The 27,075-nt window shown below is 33.6% G+C and overlaps 4 protein-coding genes across 8 annotated transcripts in view; 2 read left to right on the top strand and 2 right to left on the bottom strand.

Annotated features, from left to right (window-relative positions):
* The first annotated feature begins 68 nt into the window (after positions 1–68).
* LOC109598560 (breast carcinoma-amplified sequence 3 homolog) lies at positions 69–10,798 on the top strand. The gene is made up of 11 exons (XM_020014470.2): positions 69–325; positions 2,466–2,776; positions 2,842–3,063; positions 3,123–3,380; positions 3,439–3,627; positions 3,737–4,002; positions 4,058–4,380; positions 5,907–6,172; positions 6,228–6,457; positions 6,508–6,755; positions 8,175–10,798. The coding sequence occupies exons 2-11, from the start codon at positions 2,489–2,491 to the stop codon at positions 9,575–9,577; spliced, it is 3,693 nt and encodes a 1,230-aa protein (XP_019870029.2). The 5' UTR covers positions 69–325; positions 2,466–2,488; the 3' UTR covers positions 9,578–10,798.
* Positions 10,799–12,178: 1,380 nt separating this feature from the next.
* Positions 12,179–13,526, bottom strand: LOC109598561 (serine--tRNA synthetase-like protein Slimp). Its single transcript, XM_020014471.2, has one exon. The coding sequence runs from the start codon at positions 13,524–13,526 to the stop codon at positions 12,189–12,191; it is 1,338 nt and encodes a 445-aa protein (XP_019870030.2). The 3' UTR covers positions 12,179–12,188.
* A 7-nt stretch (positions 13,527–13,533) lies between these two features.
* LOC109598563 (zinc finger protein 593 homolog) lies at positions 13,534–14,076 on the bottom strand. Its single transcript, XM_020014473.2, has 2 exons — positions 13,921–14,076; positions 13,534–13,866 (listed from the first exon to the last, which is right to left on the bottom strand). Exons 1-2 carry the CDS (start codon positions 14,008–14,010, stop codon positions 13,534–13,536), a joined length of 423 nt encoding a protein of 140 aa, XP_019870032.1. The 5' UTR covers positions 14,011–14,076.
* A 1,365-nt stretch (positions 14,077–15,441) lies between these two features.
* The window catches only part of LOC109598559 (AT-rich interactive domain-containing protein 2), a 41,805-nt gene continuing 30,171 nt past the window's right edge, over positions 15,442–27,075 (top strand). For 4 of the 5 annotated variants that reach the window (XM_020014468.2, XM_049970078.1, XM_049970076.1 and 1 more), the window contains exons 1-2: positions 15,442–16,087; positions 16,183–16,276. In XM_020014468.2, coding sequence (XP_019870027.2) covers positions 15,996–16,087; positions 16,183–16,276 — 186 coding nt within the window. In that variant the 5' untranslated portion in view covers positions 15,442–15,995. The remainder of the gene's footprint in view (positions 16,088–16,182; positions 16,277–27,075) is intronic. The other variant, XM_049970079.1, reaches the window with a different exon arrangement.

A 27,075-nucleotide genomic window follows, 5' to 3' on the forward strand; every position in this document is an offset into this window, starting at 1 on the left:
TTTTCTCGACAACCTGACAACAGTGGTTTTGCGTGGGGGTGTTGTTGTATTGGTCCAATCAGCTGATTTCTGTTGTTATGACAGTTGCAAAGTAAAATTGCTTAACCAGCCTGCTTTGTGTTCGCGTTTAACGGTGTTTGTCTATTGATTATTTACAAGCTACGCGTTCAAACACCAAACAACAATTAATTCAACAATTAATCGTTGTTCCTAGATGAGTGCATTGTTTTAGAAACTCTATTTTTAAGAAAATGACGTCACAGTTTGTTTAGACCTTTGTTATAATATGACGCAGTTGTGATTGAAATGTTATGTTAAAAACACGGTGAGTATTGTTGGTGTTTCGTAATGTTATAATTTGCTTTTTTTGAACGTTTCGTGTTTGTTTATTTGCTGTGGTGTTTTGATTTTGACGAGAGCCCACACCCATTGTTTTGAAATACGCAAAGACCTAACGAAAGTAAACAAACAAAAGGTAAAAGTCGTTTGGGTGAACGTCGATTTTATTAAAATGTAGTTTTTTTTAAATATATCTATATATTAGAAAAAACTCCAAATCAGCTCATGCCATGGTGATCGTTTCACCTTGAATTTTTTTTCAAGCTATAAACAAATGCAAGCTGTCGGCAAACACTAATATATCACGTATTTTGCCTATTTTGTTTGTTTATTAAAAGGTGTTTCGCAAAATTAATTGCTTATTTTATTGGTGCTGTTTTGGGGAAATAAATAAATATATTCAATCCAAAAATTTTAATTATTTATTAAATTTTTCTGTTAGAGCTTATATAAAAAAGTTGAAAATTGATGCCTTAAATAAAAAATTTTTGTTCATTATTTTAATTTTAAATATCTTATATTTACATGGTACTTAAAAGTAAATAAATATTTTTTATTTTCATTTCAGTTACAATAAATGCATTGATAACTTTTTTTGTTAATAAATTCAATTAATCTACTCATTTGTAAAACTTTGTACGTAAACTACATTTGTTCAGGGATTAAACATGTTTGTTGGCTGCAATAAACCTTCGTTGTACGAAACTTTCCACATTAAACGAGGATGTAACATATATGTGAATTACAATTGTAAACCGTGCCTGTATTTAATCTGGAAATATATTTTGAATACAAAATATATGTAATACAATAAAAATAATTACAACTGAATAATATACAGATAATATACTCATATTTCGTACATTCAATTGAATTTTAACTCTCATAATTTTCATAATTATCAGCAATAAATTAGATTGTTTTTTGCTTTATTGACAAAATAAATTTTAAATATCGTCATAGTTAATTATAAGATATTAATTAGGAGCCTTTTACATTTTTGTGTTGCTGACATCAAATGATTTAATAGAAGACTATGCTCAAACTCTGAAGCCGTACTATTATTAAAGCAAATGCGGCCGACGTTTCAACGGATGAAATGAGATTTTAGAGCAGATTTTATGGACGAATCGATAAAATGAATATGTATTTACTACATCAAACATTGTATTAAATTCTACATTGTGTTTACCGACAAATTTCTTATAGAATATAATATTAAGTGGTGAAATTATGTATCTTACTTAAGTTAAGTGGTGAAAACTTTTTTATAAATATATATTAATATTCTTTCTGTTTTTAAATTGTTTTTAATATAACTTTATATTATTATTTATTTATAGATATTTTCATAATATTTTAGAATTTTAATATATAGTAAATATTAATAAAAATTTCGATGAAACAGTAGTGGTCATTATTGTAGAATTTTAGAAGCAAATTTTTGTTTAATATATCGCTGTACATAAATCAGTGTAAGGGGGCATATGCCAGAAGAATTGATGCATCCTCATATCACAATTAAATTGCTACAATAACATATTTCAATATGGATATAAGAAACTTTATTGTTCCTATAGGATGTGTAATATAAGCAGAACCATCTTTTTTTACAATTTGGATTTGGACACATCACTAAAAATTACTCGTCTCTACTAGTAGAAACCAGGGTTTTATTTGTAGGTCTGGGGACAAATGAATCACTATCCAGTAATCATCTTCTCACAGTTCATGAACAACTTTAAGCAAATTCTATTTCCTTCAGGTTGATTTTAATCAAAAACTAACGATAAGATTGGGGTGTTTTTTGATATTTGAATCAGTTTTTCGCTATATCAATTATTTCGTAGATAACATTGGTATCCAATTCAAGTAGTATAGCCAGCTACTTTTTCACATGTTTAAAATTTTACATTATTGACTTAATTTACTAATTATCTATTCATATTCTATTCAAAGATTTTCATATAATATTATTTAAAAACTTATTTTAATATTTTCAATTGAAATAATTCTTATTCTTTTAAATTTTGAGTACACTTCTAGATTATTTTTTTTAATATATTTTATTAATTTCAGTATTTTTAAAACTTATTTATTTAAAGTTATTCAATGTTATTTCTCAGAATCGCCACGAACAGCAGGGAAAATGTCGGCGGAGTCGCCACTAAGATCGTCCGAGACTCGGAGCGTCGGACCTTGCGTGATCACGCCGCAACAGGTGAACGATCCCTCGATCCTCGACAACGTAGCCGGCTTCATTAACGACGTGGTGCCAAGCGCGTACAACCTACCCCAGGAGTCCAAGGACCAGATTCAGTGGGCCCACTTTGAGCAAATCGAATCCGAAGAGGCAACCACTTCTTCCGATTTCGACGGCGACAAAGAACTGCCACCGCCACTGGTTCTCGTCCTTGGATACTCCAATGGCATTCAGGTACGAAAATTGTGGTTTTGCTTTTTGGAAACAAACTGTAAACGGGTTTGTTTATATTGTTTTAGGTCTGGGGATTGCCGGCTAACGGGGAGGCCACGGAGATCTTCTCGTGGAGGCATGGAAGTGTTCGGGTGATGAAAGTCCTGCCGAATCCTTTCGAAATCGGACATTCAGAGGCAGAGGATCAGTTCCACGCCAAGCGACCACTGATTGCTTTGTGCGAAAGTGCCAATCCGGGATCGCAGTTCTGCTCAGTTAACTTTGTCTCCCTCAAAACGGGGGATCAGGTAAACTAAACTGTTTAACTCGCACGCGAATTCTTATTTACTAATATTCTATATTAAAGGTCAAAGTCATCAAATTCAAGAATCCCGTGTTAGACATCTTTGCCAACAAGAAATCCGTGGTCGTGACGTTCGCTGAGAAGATTGCCGTATTCGATGCGTTCACATTGGAGGATCGTCTCAGTGTTACGACGTGTTACTTAAGTCCCGGACTGCAACAGAATCCCATCGCTTTGGGCTCGAGATGGATGGCGTACGCCGAAAAGAAGCTCAATCAATCGAAACGGAGCAGCGGCGGTAACGAAGGAGAGGGCCTCCAGGTATTTCCACATTATATCGTTGTTTGTTGATTCAAATTAACATCGTTTATTGTTGCAGAGTTACACAGCTACCGTTTTGCATGCGGCCAAGAGTTTGGGGAGGGGTTTAAGGGAGTTGGGGGAGTCGGTGGCCAGCAGTTTGACCGGCAGCCAGTCGTATAAGCCTGGCACTTCTCCGAATAGTCCTCAAAGCGGCACCAATGCTGATATTCCACAGAAGGGAATCGTTTCTATAATAGATATAGAGGTAAATAATGCAGTGACAACTTGTTCTTTCATAATTGAAGTAATTTTTTCGTATTTTTGTTTTGTTAGTTTCTAGTTTTTTTTTAAAACAATGTTATGTGTTCTTCCAGTCGACCAATCACACAGACAAAACAGGTTTTCCGGATGCGGTGATTGCCCACTTCATCGCACACACTGAAGCCATAGTTTGCATGGAGTTCGACCCGAGCGGATTGCTGCTGCTAACCGCCGACAAGCGCGGCCACGACTTCCACCTGTTCCGCATCCATCCCCATCCTGCAGGACCGGCCCTTGCGGCCGTGCACCACCTCTACGTTCTGCACCGCGGTGACACTACAGCCCGAGTTCAGGATATGTGTTTCTCACCAGATTCTAGGTCAGTATTTATTAATTGACAACCAGTTGGTTGATGGTAATACGTGAATTTTTAGATGGGTCGCCGTTTCGACGTTGCGAGGCACCACCCACGTCTTTCCCATCACCCCGTACGGCGGCAACGTGAGCGTCAGGACACACGCGACGCCTCACGTCGTCAACAAAATGTCTCGATTTCACAGGTCGGCGGGCCTGACTGCTGAGGGCAGATCCAACAGTCCGGTGTCGCTGATCGATTTGCCGACTTGTTCCAATTATCCGTACAACAATCCCAGGTTCCCGCCGTATCCGCATCCGACTATCATCAGTCCGCTTGCACAAATCAGGCAGCCGTTGTACACGCCAAGTCTATTGAACGTGCCACAAAGATCCGGTTCAGGTATGTGTTTGGATGGGGGATTAATCGAAAAGCGTAAACCCATTTTAAATTATTAATTTATATTAATGAGTTTTGATTAATTTTAAATAGTGCTGATCTTAAAATGTGATAAAAATGGATTTATGTGAACGATTCTCAATTTTAGGTTTACTGTCGAATGTTCGAAGAATTTCTGTTTTATGTAACATGTGTTTGTCGATTACCTAACGTCAATTTCGATCTATTTGCCAACGTTCCCATGAAAATTGTCGCCTGACTCGACTAACATTAATCCCAAACAAGATATGTGTGTACAAAATATATTTTTTGTCGAAAAACAAAAGCGTAAGTAATTCTCGAACGCACAATTCGTTTAATTTATTTACAATTATTAACTTAGTCACTCATATTCTCATTTGTTTGCATTTTATCATCAATTAAAAACATTCCATTTTTTTCAAAATTTAAGACATTTGGTCGTTTTTTAACATTTATCACACTTTAATTTATTTTGTTTTACAGTTTTGACATTTGTTTTAATTTAATATTTACATTTTGCAGGATACTATAGTTATTTTTCAGATTATGGCATTTTTTCAACATTCCAGACGGGTTGGTCATATTCAGGTACTTATTTTTTGATATTGGCATGTTGTAGATTTTGTATAAAATTTTTTAAAAATTTTTTATGTATCATATCATAGTTCTAAAAATTTCAATATTTATTATAAATATTGGAAAAATTTGATAATTTTTTGATAATTATCCAGATAATTATCAATTTTGTATATGTTCTTAAATTTCCTTTATGAATAAAATGATACATATAACAACTGATTTTTGACAATTAAAAGTTTTTTAGATATTTAGTGATCTTTTTAAACAAATACATCAACAAAATACACATATTATTTCCAAATGTTTTAAAGAAATATTAAAAGAATCCATCCAATAATTTTTAATTGATTTTAATACATTTATCAATTGATAATTCTTAAGACTAAATATCTCGATAATTATCAATGAACTCTGATATTTATACAGTGTATTACAATTATAATATTTCAATAATTAACTGAAAGGATAATTTATATATTTAAATATTTTTAATTAACAATTTTTAGATCAATTATTTTTAAAAATTTTTAATCAACAAATTTTAATGAGTTGTTCAATAATTTTATTTTTCAATTTTTCAGGATTTTTATCAATTTTCAACATTTCTTACAAACAAATATCAACAATTCGCAAGTATTATAGCAGTATTAAGTTTTACCTTTTTCAGGATTATTATATTTCAACATTTCAACATTTACGAGCCACCCAGCGGGTATATTTTGTTTTACTGAAAATTATATTAAAACATCATTCGACGAAAATTTTAATTAAATAACTCAAATAAAATGTGAGAAATAAATCATATGCATGTCACCTCATCACCTCATTTTAAGCTTGTAAAAAGGCTGCAATTATCAAAACGTTGGCAAACAGTTGTAATTTAATAAATTTACTGAACAGCCAAATAACATTATATTTCGTAATTATAGGTCGACAAAGGATTCCCTCTTCATCCGAAGAGAACGTGTCCTTGCGTCTGACGACGTGTTTCGCGCCGCCTCGTGCCTGGATCGACAACGCACCGGCGAGAGAACCGGGACCCATCAAAATCCAGGCCAAACCGGTCGAGTCCTTATTTGTGATGTCCTGCAATGGATGCCTGGTACAGTATGACCTCGATCCGCACCATTCCGCCTCCATACCCAAGGAACGGGTGTGCGACGACTCGCCCATTGATCTCACCGTTACAGCAAGGGTAAAAACTAATCATTTGTTTTGCTACAGCCATTTAAGGATTTAATTTGTTGCAGGCGCAATGGATATTGCAAAGGCAACCCGGCCACGTTGACATACCATTGCCCCTATCGCCGGAAAATCTGGCGTTCGTGGCACAAGAACCGCAGTGGTTCAAGAGCTCGAAGCCGGACCACACCGACGAGAGCTGGCTGTCTCAGGTCGAGATAGTAACGCACGCCGGCCCCCACCGCCGACTCTGGATGGGACCGCAGTTCACCTTCAAAACCTACACCACTTCCAATGGGTAATACTTCAAATACTGGTGTAAAATTTGATTAATAATGGCGATTTTAGATCTGAACTTTCGATGGCGTCGATGGCAGAGGCTTTACCAATCGACCTGCGACGTTCCAAGCCTGTCAACATGCCAATAACTAAGGCGAACGCTGTCCTGATAGAATCTAGCTCGGCGAATAGTTGTGAACAATCATTGCTGGACAATTATCAGCGTACTTACGAAGAACCTGGTGGCCAGTGCGAGATCCAGCTGAGGGAGGACCTGGCGGAGGCCATGCAGGAGTCGCCGTTCGTTAAGGAAACAGGTCAGTGGCGTTGAGTTGAAAATCTCCGTTTTGTGACTAGCTGGTTGGTTTACTCTATTTTTTCTGTGAGATGCTGTTATAGTTTGTATGTTGTGGTTGCACAAATTCTTTACAATTTTAGTGATTATGAGTATACTGTTATGAGCACCAGAACACAATTAATTCGTAATCCTTTAACTGAACAATACAGTATTAAAATGGTAATTTAATGAAAATTGTTTAGATTAACTTATTTTTATTAACATTAATAGTGTTACTTTCAATTTAATTTTCATTAAATGATCATAAAAATGTAGTAGTAGTAGTAGTAGTAATATTCTACAATTTTCTTCAAAATTTAAGTTCTTTCTAAAATATATTATTGCGACTGTTTCAAATCAATGATAATGATTCAATTGGAAAGTATCAAATTTGTTTTTTATATAAATGGAACTACTGATTTCTTTGATGATTAATTTTTATTATTTAGATTTTTTCTTCGGTTTCATTACTATATTATTTTTATTTAATTTAAATTTCAATTGAATCATATTAATCTATTTTGAAATTAATACATATCAATTTTCTTTAAATGTTACATAAAAGAACCTTATTGTTATAAAGCACAATTTTTGTAGACCGTTTTAGGATTTGTAAATATTTCGTCACTATCATCTTTTAATGGACAAAGTTTAAATGATTTAAAGTTTACCTACATTGTTTATATATTTTTAATATAATTTTAAGTAAATCTATAATCTTTGTCCTTGTAAATACATTTTATTATATTGTTACATATGAAATCACCACCTATAATTAAACATTCTTCATAACAAATAAAGTTTCTTCATTTTCCTACTTCACTACTAACATCTCATCATCTATTTCAGTATTACATGTGGAATTACCACTGTACTACTTGAGAATTTTACTAACCAATCCACACCTTAATTTGTAACGTTTACTTTACTGTTAATCTACAAATTTAAATCGGTACACAATTTAATTATTCCAGATGCGTATGTGCGCAGCCACAACAAAATCGTTTACGTCGCTTATTCTTTTCTTTGTTTTTGGTTGTGGTTATCGGGCTTGCAAAACGAAAGTCAGAAATAGCCAATGGTGGGTGATCTGATCACATAACAAAAATTAACTTAATATTAATTAATTTCACTGCACATTATGTATATGCCACTTTATGTTTTGTAAATTAAATTAGACACAGTAAATTGTAAATTTGAAAGCGAGTGGCTTTGGAATCCCAGCTTTGTATTGGAACCGCTTAAGACCGACTAACTCCAGATTGATTTCAATTGTTTCTTAATTATTTTTTTTGTATTTTGGTTTTGCGAACGCATGCGTGCATGATTTTACCCCAATCTGCTTCCGTCGCCCCGTGAGAGTTTCTTAATACCTGCCATTGGCTTTTTCTGTACACAGGTGGGCGGTGCGTAATTGTCTCAATGAAACCACACACGTCGGCGACGGTCGCCAAGGTGGTCAACCCGTTGGGCACGGTGGTGACGGTGCAATCCGACGAAGAGGCGGAAGTCGTCGACGTGTCCGACGACGTCGTCATATTGGAGAACTGCGACGAGGCGCTTTTCAGGCCGGTGGTCACGCCGAAGCCGCTGCACTACACGGAAAGGCCGCGCACTCACTCGCCGGACAAAATTATCACCAAGAATTTGGAGTCGAACACCGAGGTGACGGTTAAGATACTTACTAAAAAAGATAAGCTCGCGGAGGCGCCTAAGCCGATTAAAAAACCGAGATCGCGTGAGTCGTCGCCGAAAGCGCCGGTTAGCAAGAAAGCTGAGAAGCACACGTCCAACAAAATCAACAAAGAGTTGAGGCAAAATGTGAAGACGGAAGAGGCAGTCGAACTTCCCAGAGCGGAAGCAAAGGCTAAAGTGGAAATAAAACCAAAAGAGGAAATCAGGCCTCCGAAGCCGGACTTCAAGCCAAAACTCGATGCTAAATTTATCTCTGACTTTTCAGATCCGTTGGAGCTTCCGGACACGTCAAATGAGGTGAAACCTAGCGAGGAGCTCTTCGATATTCCTATGCCGAAGCCGTTGGATTGTAATTTATTCGACGATATAATACTAGATACCATGATGAACTTGGACACTAAACTGCCACAACGAGAGAAATCGAGTGACGATGTTTTTGAGGACATAGTCGAGTCTGCTTCTTTTAAAAACAACAAAGAATCGAGGAGTAAAAGGGAGGAAAAGGTGGAGGTCATGACAATGGACGACTCTGTGTCGGAAGAAAGAAGCTTTTCAAAGAAACCTAGGAAACCGAAAGCAAAATTGGGAGTAAAAATTGCCACAGTTAACAAGGAAAACATAGAAAAGACCCTTGATGACTGCACCACTGACATAACATTGGCACCTCCACCAAAAAGATCTTGGAGCAGCATTGCTTCCTCCAAGCCAGCAGAGTCTGACAAAGTGTTAATCGACACCACCGAAAAAGAGAAGAACCTCGATTTTGTCGAGCACTTTTCCGTAACTCTCCCTCAGAAGTCATATTCATCGTCGGTTACAAACGATGATCTGATTAACATCGACACACCTCAAGAAGAACAGGTAGAAGCCAGCGAGTCCATGAACAATTCGGCAAACTCCGACGACAATCTATTAAAAATCGACAAGTCCTCCGACGATGAAAAACCAGACACCGGTAGTTCACCAAACGAAACCACCGAAAGCGACGATTCAGGCAAATTACAACCGGAAAACGATCCTAGCGCGGACGACGATGTGGCGGTGCTTAAATCGAACGCACCAATGTCTAAAGCGTCCAAAAGGAAGTTAAAGAAAAAACGAAAATAACAAATTGCTCAGCTGCAAGACTTCCGCAATGACACATACCTATATAAGATTCTTCATATACTCAAGTATATTAAGAGTAGCGTTCAAAAGTTGTGTGTGAAGTTGTTGAAACTTCTGTATTTTAGAAATCAGTGTTGATTTGTTCATTTTAACCGTTTGTTCACGTAGTTAGCGGTGCTAGCGGATCTTAGCGAATATGTATGTTGATGTTACTGAAGTAACCAACACTGGTTTATTGTACTTTTATTCTTTTTTTAATTATATACGGACTATTTTTAAAAATTAGTATAATTTTCTAACATGAACGTAATGTGAAAACCTTAGGATGTTTCACATACTATGGTCGGTTCATTTTCATAAGATTAATTAATAAGTATTAATATTATTTGTAGTCACTAATTTATTAATGCAATGCATATTAGTTGTTCCGCATTATTGTTCTGTATTTTAGTTCACAAATATTTCAGATGGTGTAATTAAAGTTTTTTAAACAATTTTTTATACAAAATTTATTGTGAAACATCATAAAGCGACCATATTAATTGACATCCATACAATGACTACTTACATATCATTTTCGATTATAAGTATAAATGATAATTTTTATTGTGTCCATAAAACCGATTAATTGTATTGTAATGTACATAATTTTAATTTATTGTTTAATTTTAAGAATAATATAATTATCAAATTACTAATCAAACATTTAAACTACAAAAATGTTACAAAAATATTTTGGATTTTAAAGTTTTAATTGCGGGTCCACTTAACGAAATAATTTTGAACTTGAATTGTAATTTTATCTGAAGTTTCTACATAGGCGTATGTAGTTTTATTGTTCTATTTATTTAAATATTATGTGAAAATTTAACAAAAAAATTATTAAAAGGCAGAAAGGAAAAAGCAAAGTATCTGTAGTTTAATAATATAATAAGTGTTCAATTAAGCTTAAACAAAACGCCTTAGCATTTTTAAGAGGGATGGTTCATTGTTGAGAATTTCGCACCCTATTTTTAATATAAAGCAATTGTGTGTTATTGAGTTTTTCAGTGCCTCAAATTATCCAAATTAAATAAAAATAATTAATATAACGGGACATCAATATTCACACAGTTTGGTTTCCAGTTGTTTATCATGTATGTTTTATCTTGTACATAAATATTGTAAATACAATAATTGATGTATTGTTTTTGTAGAACCAAATATAAAGATCTCATACAACTCGACGTTTTATTTTTCTTAAAACAATTGCTTAGGTAATTATATTTGATGTAATAATTGTAAGGTGTTTTTAGGTGGAGAATTGTCGACTCCAGATGGGGTTTTCAGGGAGTTAGAAGACCTAAGTTCGAGTAGTTTCAGTTCAGCTAGTCGTGCATCTCCAACACCGTCGTTCGGCGATCACATTTTACATTTTCCTGGAGATTCCAGTAATTCAATGTAAAATTGTCAACGTCTATTTAATATCTTTCTACAACTATAAGAAAGCATAAACTTACCGTAACTTAAAAACATATTCACATGTATTTATATAAATTTAATATTACCAATATTTTAACGTATACATTTGGAAATAAGTACTGTTAAATGTTATTAAATCATATTAAAATACTGGATTCGGTGCCAAAGCTTGACAAAATCTTCAACTGATGGCATATAGGGTTTTATCAATCAAAATTTTGTTTATAATTATAATGAAGTTTACCAAGACGGTGTTCTTATAGAAGTTAATTGCTTAGGTCGTATATTTAAGGTAGTAGTATTTACATTGTGCAAAATATGAACCAAATTGTGATAATTGTTTTGGAATCAAGTTGTAGCTTTTCTGCTAGAGACTAAAACTAATTTGAATTGTTTGTATTTTTTTACTCTTATTAGAATTATATTAAGTGTGGCAATATTTAATAAAACATAAAAAAGAACAACCAAATCCATCTATATAAATGACATTAGGTAACAACTATAGACTCATTTCAGAACATATCTGTTAATTTTTGTTAGTTACATTATTCATTTATTGTACATGAATGTTTTACACAAGTAAAATGGGACTGTAATTGTTCCCAATTTAATATTTTTATGTAAAAGTTATGATATACACTATGTAATTTTGTGACTATGCTTCCAGATCACATGTGCTTTTCTACAGTTATCCTTAAAAATAACAATGTGATTTAATAAGTGATAACTTATAGTGAATTTAAATTAGTTTTGTTTATTAAAATAGTACAAACCAAATAAAAAAGCAACGATAAAAATTAAATCAGGACAATTTGTATTTTTTATATATTTTAATACAGCATGTCATAGGTATTTTGTAAATAAGAACTGAAATATAAGTTAAAATATTATCATCGTTTTATTTTTTAAGATTATAATTATGTTTAAATACATGATAATAAATATATTTGTACTTATAAATTGTTTCATTCGTATTTTGTATTTTTATGTAATAAATTTTGCATTTTGTCATTTTAATAATCTAATAAATGAATATTCTATTTTCAAAAAGTATTTTAAGCAATTTTATTTATTTTGAAGACAATTTAAATTTATATGTCATGTCTAACATTTATTGTTAATGAAATAAAACTTCAAATATTTTGATACATTATACAAACATATATTTTCTTAATAAATCACATAACAATGGTTTATTATCTACATGATTATTTTCGATGGCACATCCTAAAAATTTTTGTACATTAAGTAATGTACCAGAAATCACATTAGGGAATGCCCTTTCCTTATTTATAGTTGTTGTAAAAAGTAAACGCTTACTGAAATAGTCGCCATTCAAAGAAATGTTGCCTACTTCAATATACCTTTGTAAATTATTAGAATACATTTGTATGGACAGTCTTAGGGACTCAGTGAAATGTAAATCTTTAGCTGGTATAATTACCAACTTATAATGATAGTTTAGTGAATCATAAAAATCTATTATAACATTTTGTATGTTTTTTAGCAAATCTCCCTCCCCATCCATATAACCCATAAACATTGACAAAGCAGAGTCTTGAGCTAAATTAAACAATCCCCCATTCCATTTGTCATCAAATGGTTGATATTTTCTACCAACTGAGAAGTATTGTAATGGGAACTTGTTCAAATCCACTAGATGTTTTGTGAAATATGCCAAAAAAGATTCAAGTGCTGCTCCACCAGTTAGGTGTAACCTACTCAAACTATTGAATTTTTCATGTGGTTCTTCTATTGTTAACACAGACTGGGCATTTTCAAAGTTTTTGCCTGCACCTTCAACTACCACACTTCTAGAAAAATCGGGGCTTGAGAACTGTGTAAATTTGGATTTTTGTAAATGTTTTCGAAGATAATTAAGTGCTGATATTTCAAATAGTGCACAATCTGCTGTTAAGTAACAATTATATGGGTTGATGTAATTAATGGATTTTGAAAGATTTATATGGGAGTCTGTTTTATTGTCAGGTTTTTTGTTTTTTTCATGGATTAGCACTTCATTGTTAATGGGTGTGTTTTCATGCAATTCATTAGGCAGAGATAAAATTTGTAAGAAGACATTTTCTTCAACATTGTAGTACATGTCCTTTAGGTTTTTAAGATCATCTTTTACCAGTTTTGATTGCAGCTTCCATTTTTCCAGTTCTTCTTTATTTCCATCAGTTTTTAAAAGTTTTGAAATATGATTACCAATTTTAGACCTGGTGGCTTCCAACTGCTTTCTTTTGTTATCAATATCTTGAAAGAACTCCCATTTTTCAACAACTTTATCCAAATCAATATTCACAGACCTGGATTTCAAATTATTTACAAACTTTTCCCTGTTTTCTAAAATCTTACCAAAATCCACATATGGAGTGAGCACTGCAAAATGTTTGTCAGCCTTATCACCAGTTATGTACAAGGCAGAAGAAAATGATCTGAAACCACATACAGCAGGCACTTTTAACAATTGTCTGTGAAACATCTTGAATTTAATCTTCTTCCATCTGCACCTTCTTCTTTTTATTAGGACTCTCTTCTTCTACCTCCACAGGTTTCTGGGTTTCAATCTTTCTTTTAACAGGTGCCTTCCAGCTGCCGTGTCCTGCTGCTCTTTCAGATTCCTCTATTGAATATGGCTCTAATTCCAATGCCTTCAATCTGCGTTTGTGCACTTTAGTTTTGAAATGGTCATTCAGAGCAGTCTCATTGATGAAGTATCTGGCACAATGTACACAGTAATGTTGAGCTGAACCCGGTTTATCAAAATCCACCTCCTGATTTAGAAGTTTCTCGACGTTACTTGGTTGTAAATCTTGATCAATCTGAAAATCAATTCAACTTATTTATGGTGTTGTTTTACATTAATTTTTTCAAACCTCGTCCAAATCCTTCGTTCTGCGCTTTGTTCGCCACTTTTTCTTCAAGTGTGTGTCCCCGTAATGGTATTTTTTACGTTTATAAACCATTTGAAGTGATTTGTATGGTACACGTGCCCGGACTAAATTACAAAAGAACGTTGAGGTTAGGGACGAAGTTTGACAAATGTCAAAATATTTTTAATATTATTTTATAATAACATGTAGTTGCTTAAAAGTAATTTTTTTTAATAAAAGTAGTTTAAAATAATGTTTTATATTTAATAAATTTACTTTGGAAACTTCTGCTGATGCTTTTAAAATATTGTAAACCGGGTTGTCTATCTTACCAAAATACAGGTTTGTTAAGTCCATCGAAACTCAAATAAAAGTGGAAGAATTACAAAGAAGCGTAACAATTTGGTGTAACAAAAACCGTTATAAAATAAAAGGAATTATATATATTTAATTTTATAACAAATTTTTGAATCACAGTTATGAATAACCTGTGTATATAATAAGACGTCCTGATTAATAAGTCCTAATTACTAAGTAACTGATATCGTATTTCCCAGAAAATATTAAATTTTTTGATTAATAAAATATATCACTTTTTAACCAAAAACTGAGATGAGATAACGCTTTGATAAAAAATAATATAGTATTTAAGGATTAGTATTGTAAACTTAGTTACTTATCTTATCAAATGCATTTAAATAATCAAATAAAAAAGAAAAATCACAAATAAATGTAATTAATCCATTATAAAATAAATAAAAGCATACACTATAATATAATTGTAGTAAAATATATATCTAATTTTGGATAAAATAAATAAATCATTAAAAAGGTTAGTTTTTAAGTTCCTTAAATTCTTAAATAAAAGAGAAAGATCACAAAGAGAATCAATATCAATTATAAAATAAACAAAAGCAAACGGAAAATAGAAATATCTTAATGTTTCCACTGAGATATGGTGCATATTATGGACATGATATACATTTTAAGAGCTATGTTCATAATGACAATAATATTAAAGAAACGTAATCAATTATTTTTCAGTATGTGTCCTTAATTAATTCAGTATTTTCCAGGAAATGTATTTTTATAAAACTTTATTTGGAAACTTAGGTCGAGGCAGGATAAGGGTGTTTTAAATAAACAATAATATTAACATAAAATTTGCAAGTCTTATAATATTGTAGAAACGCATCAAAAAAATGTTCAATCAAGTATAACTAAAAAAATTGCCTTATCAATCCTCGTCCTTTGATTGATGAAAGGTTTCAAATAGAAATCTAATAACGAGGAAATAAATAATAGAAATTGCCAACTAACCTCAATGTGTATTTTTAATGAATCACATTTAGATTTCTATATTATGTAACCGTGCGAGCGCTATCTACGACAAATCGCCCAACATTCCCACCGACTATTTACACTTTTCCCCGCGCTTTCGCCGCTCATATTGGAGCGACGTGCCGCTAGATGGCTCATCGGAATTGTCATTTAAAACAATTCTGTTGTCAAAAGTTTTGTAATTTTTTACGGGAGCGCTGACGAAAGACGAGCGTTAGAGCGAAAACGGGCAGATAAAGGGTGTTATTAATTAAAATCGCAGGAGCGGAGTGAATGTGTCGGTGCGTTTACAATCAGTTGGCACAGTTTAAAAACGTCGTGTTCGCGCCGTTATTAAACAGACAGCCGGCGCCATGTTGTAATCTTTATACAAGCCATCATGGGTTAGTGGAGTTGAAGTTTCTGTGTGCATTTTTTACGTGTAAACCAAGCGCTGGATGATGCGAATTAGTGCGAAATAAACTGAAAACGGCGCGTCTGGAAGCGTCGACCATCTGTATATAGTGCGGCGTGCGTTCGGACAATGTTCTGCGCATTTAAATCGGTCATAGAGTAATGTTGAGTTAGGTATAGCTGGGAGTCGACTGCAAGCCCACGGTTCCGAGGTGTCGAATCTACCCCTTTTTGCCGCTACAATCGCCGGGATCTTGTGGGGCTCGCGCTCTCTCGAGACGATCATGTCTGTCGCGTGAGTGTTAGTGTGTGCGCCAGAGTTGGGAAATTTCCGGGGGGCCACAATGGCCCGAATACTGGACAAGGATCCGGCCACGTATTGCAGGGAACGCGACGGTTTCCTCAGGGACCTGCAACACTTCAACGAGACCAAAGGGTAAGTGTTTGTGCATGATTTTCGGCGGTTCACACATAAATCGTCAGCCCACCGCGGAGGTCGACTTTAACCGTTAACCTGGGTGTCGTTTCCAGGACGCCCTTCCGACGGTGCCCGAACCTGGGAGGCCGCGAAGTGGACCTCTACCTCCTCTACACCCTGGTGACGGCCCACGGCGGATGGATCAAGGTACGTACCCCCCTACGGGAGTAGTCGCGGTGTCGGCACCGCCGCTGTTGATGTTATTGTTTGCGACGTCGTCGGTCGGCCGGGCCGGCGGTTTTTCGGACGCCGCCGCGGCGCACGATACGGAAGACACCTGGCCCAAGGTCAGGGTTACATGCATTTCTTTATCGGTGCTCTCCTGGTGGATCGCCCCGCCTCTTCGTCCACGCTCTCTCGCGATCCACACACACACATACACGCGACCTGGTGCATCGCTCGTCGCACGTGTGCAGACGACGCGCATTTCACGTTACCCTGTATGTTGTGGCTGTGTGTGTGTGTACGATTTTGATCGCGGACGGCTACCCGGGAGAGACGGTGAACGATCCGCGGCCGTTTCGCATTTTTACAACGTGGAAACTAGTTTCTGGTCGGCAAAAGGTTCTCGTTCTTTTGTCGAGAATTCGAGCCGAGTGGAACAGTTAGTTACCAAGTAGTAAAATTCGTGTTCTTTGTTCTTTGTACTATACAAAATGTCTGGGATTTTATCTGATCGGATAAACACAAGTCGAAATTCGCCCCTAATTTGCACGGTCGGGGTCTAGGTAACGTCTGAGTTTGCCTACCCCTGTTAGAAAGTCCTCAGAAAAACATGGGGTTTGGTATAATATATAACAACACTCGTGGATTTTATGGAAAAATACAATGGCGTAATTAAGGACGAGTAAATAGTATGAAAGTTTGTTTCGTGACGAAACAGAAAACAATTTTAACAATAAATCCATTTTGTAATACTTATTCCTGCTGTTAAAAAGTTGCAATCAAATTTTCAACTGTTAATAGTTTTAATTTGTTAATTTTATCATATATTTTCGAATTTCTATTCATATTTATTTACTATTGCAAATTGAATTGGTGAGAGTAATTCATTTCGAGCCAATTAAAATTTTATAAAAATTAGACTGTGTCAGAATAGTCGTTTCTATTTAAAATTTTTACTCACACAGATTTGTTAATTTTAGTCGTGTGTTTTTGTGAATAAAAAATAAACAATAAAGATATGTCAGTATTAGTTTTTATAATTAATTTTAAAAAATTATTTATGAGTTAAATTTACATTGAATAATTTTCAGAAATTTAATGTTTCTGAATCAATTGGAATTAATTCTGCATCGTACACTTTCTTAAAATTGAAAAGTATTTTGAGTAAATAAAAATTAATGTTTCGTTTTAAAATTATAATTGAATTTTCATCAAAGATCATATTGCAAGAGAACAGTTTAATTAAAATCGCTTGCAGCAATAGAGTGCTTCTGATTACAATCCAGCAGGTATCTTGTTTAGTAAATTGAACATTTACTACAAATTTAAGTGACAACATTGAAATTTTTTAATATTCATAATAAAGACTAATAAAACGTATTGCAGTTGTCAGAAATGAAATTATACGACTTATCCTTCAATATTGCACTTTGTATAATTCAAAAGGTAATATTTACAGTTTTATTTGCTAAGTAACTAATTAAAAAGTTATTAACTTTACAGTTGGATCTCATATTTAAATGATTTATTAAAAAAAACTACCATAAATAAGGAATATTAATCATAAACTATAGTTAAATATTAAAAATAAAAAGGAGTCAACCATCTCATTAAAAAGATGTTAAGTTAATGATTTTCTATTAATTTTTTTTATTAATAGTGGTGTTTGTCATGTAATATTTACCATTTTTACTAAATACTTATGCCAGTTTTATTATGTTGCGCAACCGACAGTTTTTTCAAATAAATAAGCAATATATCTATTATTTTTGAAATTCCTATTTAATCTTTTTAAAATTGTTACGCAGTAATTATAGTACAGTTAAAGTAATTATTTTATTACTTTTTAGATAATGGTTAAAAATAGTAGTTTTGCCCATTGTATAATTATTTATAAATTCTAAGGAATACATTTTTATATTGAAAAATATTGTAAATGTAAAATTTGACAATCTGATAATTTGGTTATTGAATAATGCTAAATTATTGTAATATTTATCTTTAATTTTTTATTTTATTTATTTATTTTAATCTTTTTTTGTTACACGGCGTCGTAAGAGTGATTACTCTCTTGCTTATTAGATAATTGGTTAAAAATAGATATTTTAGAATTATAGAAAATTTAAAAGTTTGTTAAAGAAATACAATTATAAATAAAAAAAATGAGTATTAATTATACTCAGTATAGAATATTTGTCTCTAATTTTTTATTTAATTTATTTATTTATTTTAGTTTTTTTAGATAGTACCATAAACGAGATTACTTTATTGCTTGTTTGACTATTGATTAAAAATACTTATTTTAGAATTACAGAAAATTAACTTAATAAATAAATAAATAAAATTTATAATACTCAATATAGAATTTATTTCTAATTTTTTATTTTATTTTTTTATTTGAATCTTTTTAAATATGTTACATAGTGCCATAAAAGTGAATATATTCTTGCTTATTGGATAATTGTTTAAAATTAGACATAGAATTATATAAAATTAAGATTTAAAAAGTACAACCATAAATAAAAAATTTTGAGTATTAATTGTATTCAATATAGAAAATAAAATGCAATAATATGTCACATTTGAACTGAATTTGATCTTGAAAAGATTGCAAATGTCTTTACATTGCACAAAAGTGATTTTTTTAGAATTATGTAGATTTAAATTTTTATCAATTTTAAATTTTCTAAACGTCACAAGTCAGATGTTACAAGTGGTGTAAATTTCTAGTAAATAAGTAAATTTAGCTCTCATTTTTTATTTTCACATTTCGATTGTTTCAAAATTGTTACGCCGTTATTTGTTAGAAAACAGTAGTTATTTTACTATTATATAAAATATAAAAATTGTGTTGCCAATGGCAACTTCTGTTTTAATTTTAATTGTAAATGTAAATAAACAATTCACAAAAATTTTCGTATTTAAATCCACTTTTAATTAAAAAGTTTTTTAAATAAACAAAAGCTTGCCATCGCATTCAATTCGTAATAATTGGAAAACTACATTTAAACAACATATTTCAACATAACTTTTCATAAAAGCTGCACAGTAGGTCGTTGGAAAATAGCCGCACCTACAAACCATCAATCATATCGGATTATTGTGTCTTAAGGATAAAATCGGGTCGAGATATTATATTTTTACCGTGTATTTTATAAATTATGAAACGGATCCACCTTGAACGATCGATAAAAATGGAGTTATTCCCTTCGGTCGGACTGAAATGTGTGGTGGCTGCGAGATGTTTCGTTGCAATGTCAGCGGACATTCAATTAACAAATTGTTCTTAATTCCTCGCAATTACGGTCGGATTATGGAAAGTTTTTTATCTCTAACCTTGGTCGTTTGTTATTTTCATAGTCGCTTTGGTTTTGCCGTTTTTAATTTTCGTGCGACGCCAGATGTTACGGCAGGAAACAAAGACGCCCGCCATTTCCATACCATACCACGATTCGATTGAAACATTTCGGTACGTTGGCGCATGTTGGAAGAAATTATGGGGCACCGACTTATATATAGATACATCATAACCGGAATGCGTAGATCAAGAAACGTTCGTGATTCATTCGTCGGCAATTCACGGTGGCGTAAAAATTAAAAGGGCGGGCGTCGGAAAATTCGTATTTTAAATTCGTTATGGAAGTTGCATGTGAGGGGACGTGTTTGCGACTGGTAAACTCGAATCTGTCGGCGGGATCTTTGAACTCGACGTTGGAACGGCCTCGGTGTGTATTTAATTTAACCGGATTGTTTATGTTTCGCAGTCCAAGATACCGAGCTCTATTTATTGGTTTATTGTAATTTTAATGGCCGACGTTCGAATCGAGAGACCATTCCATGATTTTGCGTCTTTTTTTTGTACAATTGTTGTTTGTGTGAAAATGAACTGGAAATAGTGAGGCAAATAAATATGATTGTCAAAAATGTTCATAAAGCTTTGAAAAATTGCTAATTTCAAAACAGCGGAAAAATCTTAAAGGAAGTTATTTTTTTTTCTATAATCTATATTTTTTTCTATATAATCCACATGATATCTTGTAAAAGATTGTTTAAAATTCATTGAAACTTAATCATTAAATTTGTTTGAGAATATTATAAGAATAATTACATAAGTGAAATAAGAAAATATTTTTTATACATATACAGTAGTGGCCATAATTGTAGCAACTTATTAAAATATATTAAAAATACATATTAATACTTTTTGTTCTTTCTATTATTATTGTGTCTACCATGCAACTGGGGAACCTATTTTTATTCTTTAAAAAATTGCATACTATTTTATTTTTCAATAGATAAAATTATAGCAATTTTACTTTATGGTCTTTTATTGCTTTCTGTGAATATAAATCTATTATTTAATAGCGGTCTTTTGCTTATTATAATTATTTAATCATTTAATCATAAGTGAAACTAAGAAAAATTATAATTTAGTATTAACAAGACGGAGAGTAACAAGATGAGATAACTAATAATATACGGCTAATTAAGTCAATAGTTCCCGTACTATTAAAAAATTTAGAGAAAATGATTAAATGTTAGCTGTGACAAAAATTAGTTCGAAAAACTTCAACGAAAATCGTTAAATGGATAATTTGAATAACAAAATACAATCCTATCTTATCCTCAACTGGATTAAAGTCAACCTGAAGGAAATATGACCTGCTGGAATTGACTCGAAGATCTGTTACAAGATGGTTAGTTGATAAGGGTTCGTTTAACCCTAAACCTTCAAGAAAATAGAATTTTGACTTGCTTAGGATCACATTCACTTGGCTACAGAATAAAGGAGACGAATAGTTTTTAGTGTCGTATCTAAATTTAATTTATAAAAAATGTTCTGCTTATATAAAACATTCTACAAGAGACAAAACTACACAAAAAGTTTGTTATATCCACTGTAAAACATGGTGGCGATTCAATTATAATATGAAAATGATTCAATTCTTCTGACGTAGGTTCTCTCTTAGATTGATTTAGGAACAGGGATATATTAAACAAGAATTTATTTCCATACATTGAAGAAATGAAGCTCATAATAAGTATGTTTACACTAAAACGATCCTAAAGACACATCCAAAATTGTGATGAATTAATTAAAAGACCAAAACATCGATGCTTTGTCTTGTTCGTCTCATTCCCCAGTCATCAACCCTATAGAAAACATGAGGGATCATATTTACAACTAAATTCGACATAAAAAATTTATAAATGTAAATGTATTCATCGTAAAAAATGGTCGAATCTGTCCTGTTAATGTTAAGTAAACCATTATGTGCAGTACGATTCAGAAAAATATATGTACTATTTTTTAGAATTAGAATATGGTAGTTGTAATACTGCATAAAACAACATTAAATTAACACTCTACATTAAATAATAGTTTTGGCAAAAAAAAAGTTCCTTATTAATGACCACTACTGTAAAATTTTTTAAATGTAAACAACTTTTATATTATTTAAATTAAAATTTGTTAAAATTTACAAAATTAAAAATATATAAATAGAATATTATGAATTAATAATGTACTTTTAAAGAATTTTTAAAATTTAATGATAATATTTTATTTTATTTATCACATAATTTTATATATAAACATACTATAATAATAAAATTTAAAATTTATCTTCAAGACGCGATTATAATTCGTCGTTATATGTTTAAATTGGAAGAAGTGACCTTTGCAAATGACCCTAATTTTCTATTCGTTAAAAGTTTCAAAAAGAGAATTCCCATATAATTGAAACATAATCCACAATAACTTCACATCAGTGCAGGATCAGCTCATTTTTTATGTACTTTATTTGACCTTTACCCTTACATATCCAGTTTGCATTCTCTCCCTCTAGAAGCATTTACGAATTTCATGAATAGCAAAACATTTTCTACCACCCTTACTTCAACGGAATCCCAAACTGCTCAAACATCACCCCTTACATACATACGTACGAGGGTGCGACGTGGTGTTTCATTCCCTAAAACATACGTACCAAACGGCAATGTAAACGACCGCGTCCCAGCAATTATAGGTCAATTGGCTCTAAACGCACCAATCCACTCAGTCTCTGATAGAAAGCAGCAGCAGCAGTAACTGCTAGCATCGTTTTATCTCTTTGTGTGTCCCAACATTTGGGATTTACTGCGTTTGAAGATTTAAATCGTTTAATGTTTCCTGCTAACTAATAGTTACTTTAGTAATTTTCACACTATTTTGACCTTTCATTCGCTTTCTGAATGGTGAAACGTTTCCTGTCGTACATAATCTTTGTGAATTTTGCACGATTTTAGTTCTAGTCGACGTCGCAGTCGTTGCTGAAGGTGAAACTGACCATTAAGCAAAAATATTGGGTTAAGGTAAATTTTTGTGGGCACTGCACACACAAATATTTTACTTACATGTTTATTTTTTTTTTTTTGACCGACCTCGTTTCGACAATCATGGAAACGTCATAAAAAACCTTGCTACAAGCACAACCAGATCTTCCATCCACTTTGTAACCTCCAAGCGGTTTTAATGGTGCCATAAAGTTTTCGAACAACAATATGTGTGCACACTGCTCTTATCTCATCTAAATATAAATCGAAATGGGAGCTATTGGTAACACATGTGCTCATAAACTTAAATACAAGATGAAAATGGAATTGTTTAATTCAGTTTTACTGTTAAGCAATTTGTTATCGTTTACATTTTTTTTTATATAAAACTGGAATCGTGTTCTGGTTTTACCCACATAAGGAGTTATCAAGTATAATATGAGATATTATAGCGACGGTTTAACTAGGTTATTATTATAGTTTTATTTTAGTACACACGTACGGGCAATTTTTAGTTTTGCATTGGGAACGTTTATCACAAGTTTCGGTTTTTACTAATATTTTTTGTTTCTTTTATAGCGCCCAGAAAAAGTCGACAAGCAGAAGTAAAATGGCATGTGACATGATACGGGTCGAGTAACCAGCAAATCATCCACTTTGTAATATTACGAAACAAGTCTGGAAAACATGTCATGTGGAATGCAGTTTTATCATGCTGAAGAACATGAGGCTTTTGCCCAAAAATGAGATGATAGAATTTAGTAGTAGTTGTAGTAGTAGTAGTAATAGTGTTAGCCATAAGTTATTAATTATCCGGTAGCGCCGAATTTCGGGCAAACTGCGCCAATCACTCGGAAGGAGAGTAGACAGCGTCCGGTGCCTCGTCTCCGCGTTGCAACGCTGACGCGTTCCGTGCGTTCGGGTGTCCCGTCCCGGCGTGTGCCGAGAGGGAGTCCCCGCGACCCACAGAGAGACAGCACAGACGACGACGGCAGACCGTGACCTAGTACAAAATCCACCATGTGCTCCGCACTGTCCTGCCTTGCCTCCTCGCCGCCCGGACGCGGACGGAGCGGAGGCGGCGGCTGCGACGGGCCCACCGCGACACGACGGTACCTTGTGGCACGCGCACGAAACGTCCGCCGTCCGATAAGCGGCGGGCGCCAGGTCCCAAGGCGAACGCGAACACGCTTGACTATCTACCACACTGTTCGACTAACCGACCAAACTGCTGCTGCTGCCGCTGCTGCTGATCAGATCGCCACTCTAGGCCCGTGTTCACGCGCTCATCAAGTTTCGTGGTGACCCAGGTCGGATGCAGTTCCGCGTTGGCAGGCGCCGCGGTGCGCCGGTGGCGCAGGGTGAAGGTTTTCGGGTCGTGGTAGGTGGTCTAATGTTCTGAATGGAGTGACGATTATTACTCCTGGGGACATCAGTACGCTTCTAAAGGAATCACAAGTTGCGATTCCGTCACAGGATCTTCTGATACAAAGGGTTTCCACCTGTAAACGTCTATTTTTCATGTTTTTGGATCCAGAAATAAATACGCCAACCTTATGAGTACCAAGGATCTGCAGATCAAAAATAAATAAATACAATTTCAATGAGTGAAAGCATATTCAGGAAATGTATTATTGAAATACTTAATTATTAATAAAAATTCATCAAAATATCGCATCATCTTTGTGTTAACCTTTAGAAGCCAGTTTCATCATTCAATGAACTTTAATTTTTGATGAAGGAAACTAAAATGTTACAAATGTTTATTAATATCGTATTACGAATTTTAAATTTTAAATTTTATTTGGTATTTGATCAAGTTACTTATTTTTTATTGATCTCTGCAACGAATGGATGTAATCTTATTTTAATAAAAAAATATGATATCCAATCAATCGAAATCAATTATACCAATAATTAAGAACCATCAAAATATTATTATATCTATTGTGTCGTCATGTGTAATTTTTAATGTAAAAAACTAAAAATATAAGACATCTTTACCAATTTAGTGTATCATTAAATTTTAGTTTCTTTTAACTTCTACATTACAGAAGTGATTGTAAAAGGAACCTCAAATTGACCTTCATTATTAAATCTAATTTTTAATGGAGGAAGCTTAAAATATAAGGAATCTTTATCAATTTTGTCCATCAAATTTTATTTTGACGCTATTGGCTACTTTCCAAAAATAAAGTATATTTAGTAGTCTTCTAATTAATAAAGGAGCTTCAAATTGAACTAACTTCATTATTAAATTTAATTATAAATGGAAAAAATATAAGAAATTTGGTAGTCTCCTATCTTCATCAATACATAATTCCAAATTAGAAAAAGTGTCAAATTGTCCTTCATTATTAAATATAATTTTTAACAGATAAAGTTAAAAATATAAGAAATTATCAAATTTGATTTTGATGACAATTTTTTTTGATTAAATTATTAAATTTTTAATAAAAAAAATTGAAAATCTTAACCAATAAATATTTTCTTCTACATTACATTTCTAAATTTCTAATTGACCTTTATTTTTAACCCTATAGAATGTATAGTGTTATTATCTGATGAATTTTAATTTAAAATATAAGAAATTTTTATTTTATTTTACTTTAATTGTAGTTTACTCTAGTAGTCCTCTATTAACTTTTATGCATCGGATGACGTGTATTTTAATATAAAAGATGCGATAAAATTTTAATTTAGACGGATTCTAGATTATATTTTAGTGACTGTATATCATTAATTTTCCTTATATCATGTTTTTGTTTTTCATTTTATTTTGATGACATTGTTTATTTTTCAAAATTAGAATTTATTATCAATTTAAAATTATTTTTGTTGATATCGGTACGCACAAGTTTGATTAAAAATTAAAACATCGAAAGGATGTGATTTATCACACAAAAATACGATATTGTTTGTTGTATTATGGCCGTGTCAATTTACCACCTATAGTTGGTAACCATTGGTTACCGATAAATACATATTCTCTATTTATAAAAAGAAGTTATGTCCAATTAACTTCGTTTTATATTTGCTGTGCATTGCCATTTTATAATGAGACCATTGCCAGCAACTAAAATTTATCTTATCCCTAACCGCAATCAATGTGAGCATATATCCTTAACAGCCAAAGTACTATACTTCTTCACTTAGGTAGTTTCCACATATGGAATTGAATTAAATTATTCGAACCGCCACGGTCTGGTTTGAGGTTGGTTCGTGCCCGTTCGGTACCGACGGCGAACACGAAACCCCAAGAGAAACCGCACCGAGAGAGAACTAGTTTAGCCGCAGAAGGCAATAAAGAACCGGGGGCCCCCGCGGATCGTAAAAGGCACCTCTGTCTCACCTCTCTCCGACTCGAAACACGTCTCGAGCGCAGTGAAGAGGTGAAGAGCGAGGAGACCGCTTTTATGTGCCGAGGCGGTATCGACCGTCTTCACGACGTACACGGTGCTCCCTCGCCGACGGGCGGTCGGAGAGAACGAACGGCCGTGCGGCTCCCCGGCATCTATCCGCAAGTTCAAAGACCTGCGGCTGAGAACCGCGCCAAACGGACCATCTCGCACAGTGGAACGAGGATTTTGATGCTGTCGTTAATCGGATTTATGCAGATGGTGGAAGGGAAACTGTGAATCAAAATCTTGCTTGGATTTTGCCACTCTTAGCTATTGATAAGGGGTTCCTGGTCATAAAATTGGCTGCACCTCAATAGATTTATTTGTGATCAGGCAGAATATCACCGAAACTTGATGGTGCCCTCTGAACGTACTGGAAACATTTTATAAATTAGTACAACAGTATTGTTTGCCTAGCAACTAAAACCATTGCCTGGCGCATACACGCACAAAACACTAACATCCGGTGTTTTGAAAATTAAATAGTCACTAGGACAGCTCAGTAACGTTAATTGACTCGAACCCAGCCCGTATTTAACAGGGAGTTGTGCTTGCCCGGTCTCGCTAGATAAACAATATCCTGTTTCTGGTTGAAGATCGGGTTGCGTCCTCTTCACTGTAAACCACCACTGAAGTCTCATCTTTACACACTAATTATAAATCACAAGAAAGTTGTGAAACAAGATATCTTGCATTTCCAAACGTCTATAAAAGTTAACGTCTTGCGAAGTGTATAAAGTTACCGTATATTTATTCTTAACGGTTTCCCATAATTAACCAACTATGTCGCTACATTTTAATACCCGATACGCAATTATGAAGTCCGTCAATATGAAAAGATTTCCAGATCCAGACGGTAACCGATGTCTTTGCGCGTCGCATAAAAATAGCGGTCGTGTCGTAACAAGACATCTGACCGAATTTTCCCGCTCAGCTTGGCGCGCTCATTCCGTACGGAGTGACGTACGGCGCCGTGAGCAGGAAATGCAAGCGGAACGTGGAAAAGGCTCCGACCCGGAGCTTCGTAAAAACCCTTCGTTCCGACCTCTGAGACCTTTCACCCGT

The sequence above is a fragment of the Aethina tumida genome, chromosome 7 (assembly GCF_024364675.1).
Source record: "Aethina tumida isolate Nest 87 chromosome 7, icAetTumi1.1, whole genome shotgun sequence".
In the NCBI taxonomy this organism is placed as follows: domain Eukaryota; kingdom Metazoa; phylum Arthropoda; class Insecta; order Coleoptera; family Nitidulidae; genus Aethina; species Aethina tumida.

Bases quoted from the DNA above. Each gene is read 5' to 3' on its own strand.
- LOC109598560 (XM_020014470.2), top strand. From the start codon at position 2,489: ATGTCGGCGGAGTCGCCACTAAGATCGTCCGAGACTCGGAGCGTCGGA. The intron at 3,064-3,122 runs GTAAACTAAACT...TCTATATTAAAG, and splicing joins CCCTCAAAACGGGGGATCAG to GTCAAAGTCATCAAATTCAA. The intron at 6,458-6,507 runs GTAATACTTCAA...TGGCGATTTTAG, and splicing joins ACCTACACCACTTCCAATGG to ATCTGAACTTTCGATGGCGT.
- LOC109598563 (XM_020014473.2), bottom strand. From the start codon at position 14,010: ATGGTTTATAAACGTAAAAAATACCATTACGGGGACACACACTTGAAG. The intron at 13,867-13,920 runs GTTTGAAAAAAT...ATTGATTTTCAG, and splicing joins GAACGAAGGATTTGGACGAG to ATTGATCAAGATTTACAACC.
- LOC109598561 (XM_020014471.2), bottom strand. From the start codon at position 13,526: ATGTTTCACAGACAATTGTTAAAAGTGCCTGCTGTATGTGGTTTCAGA.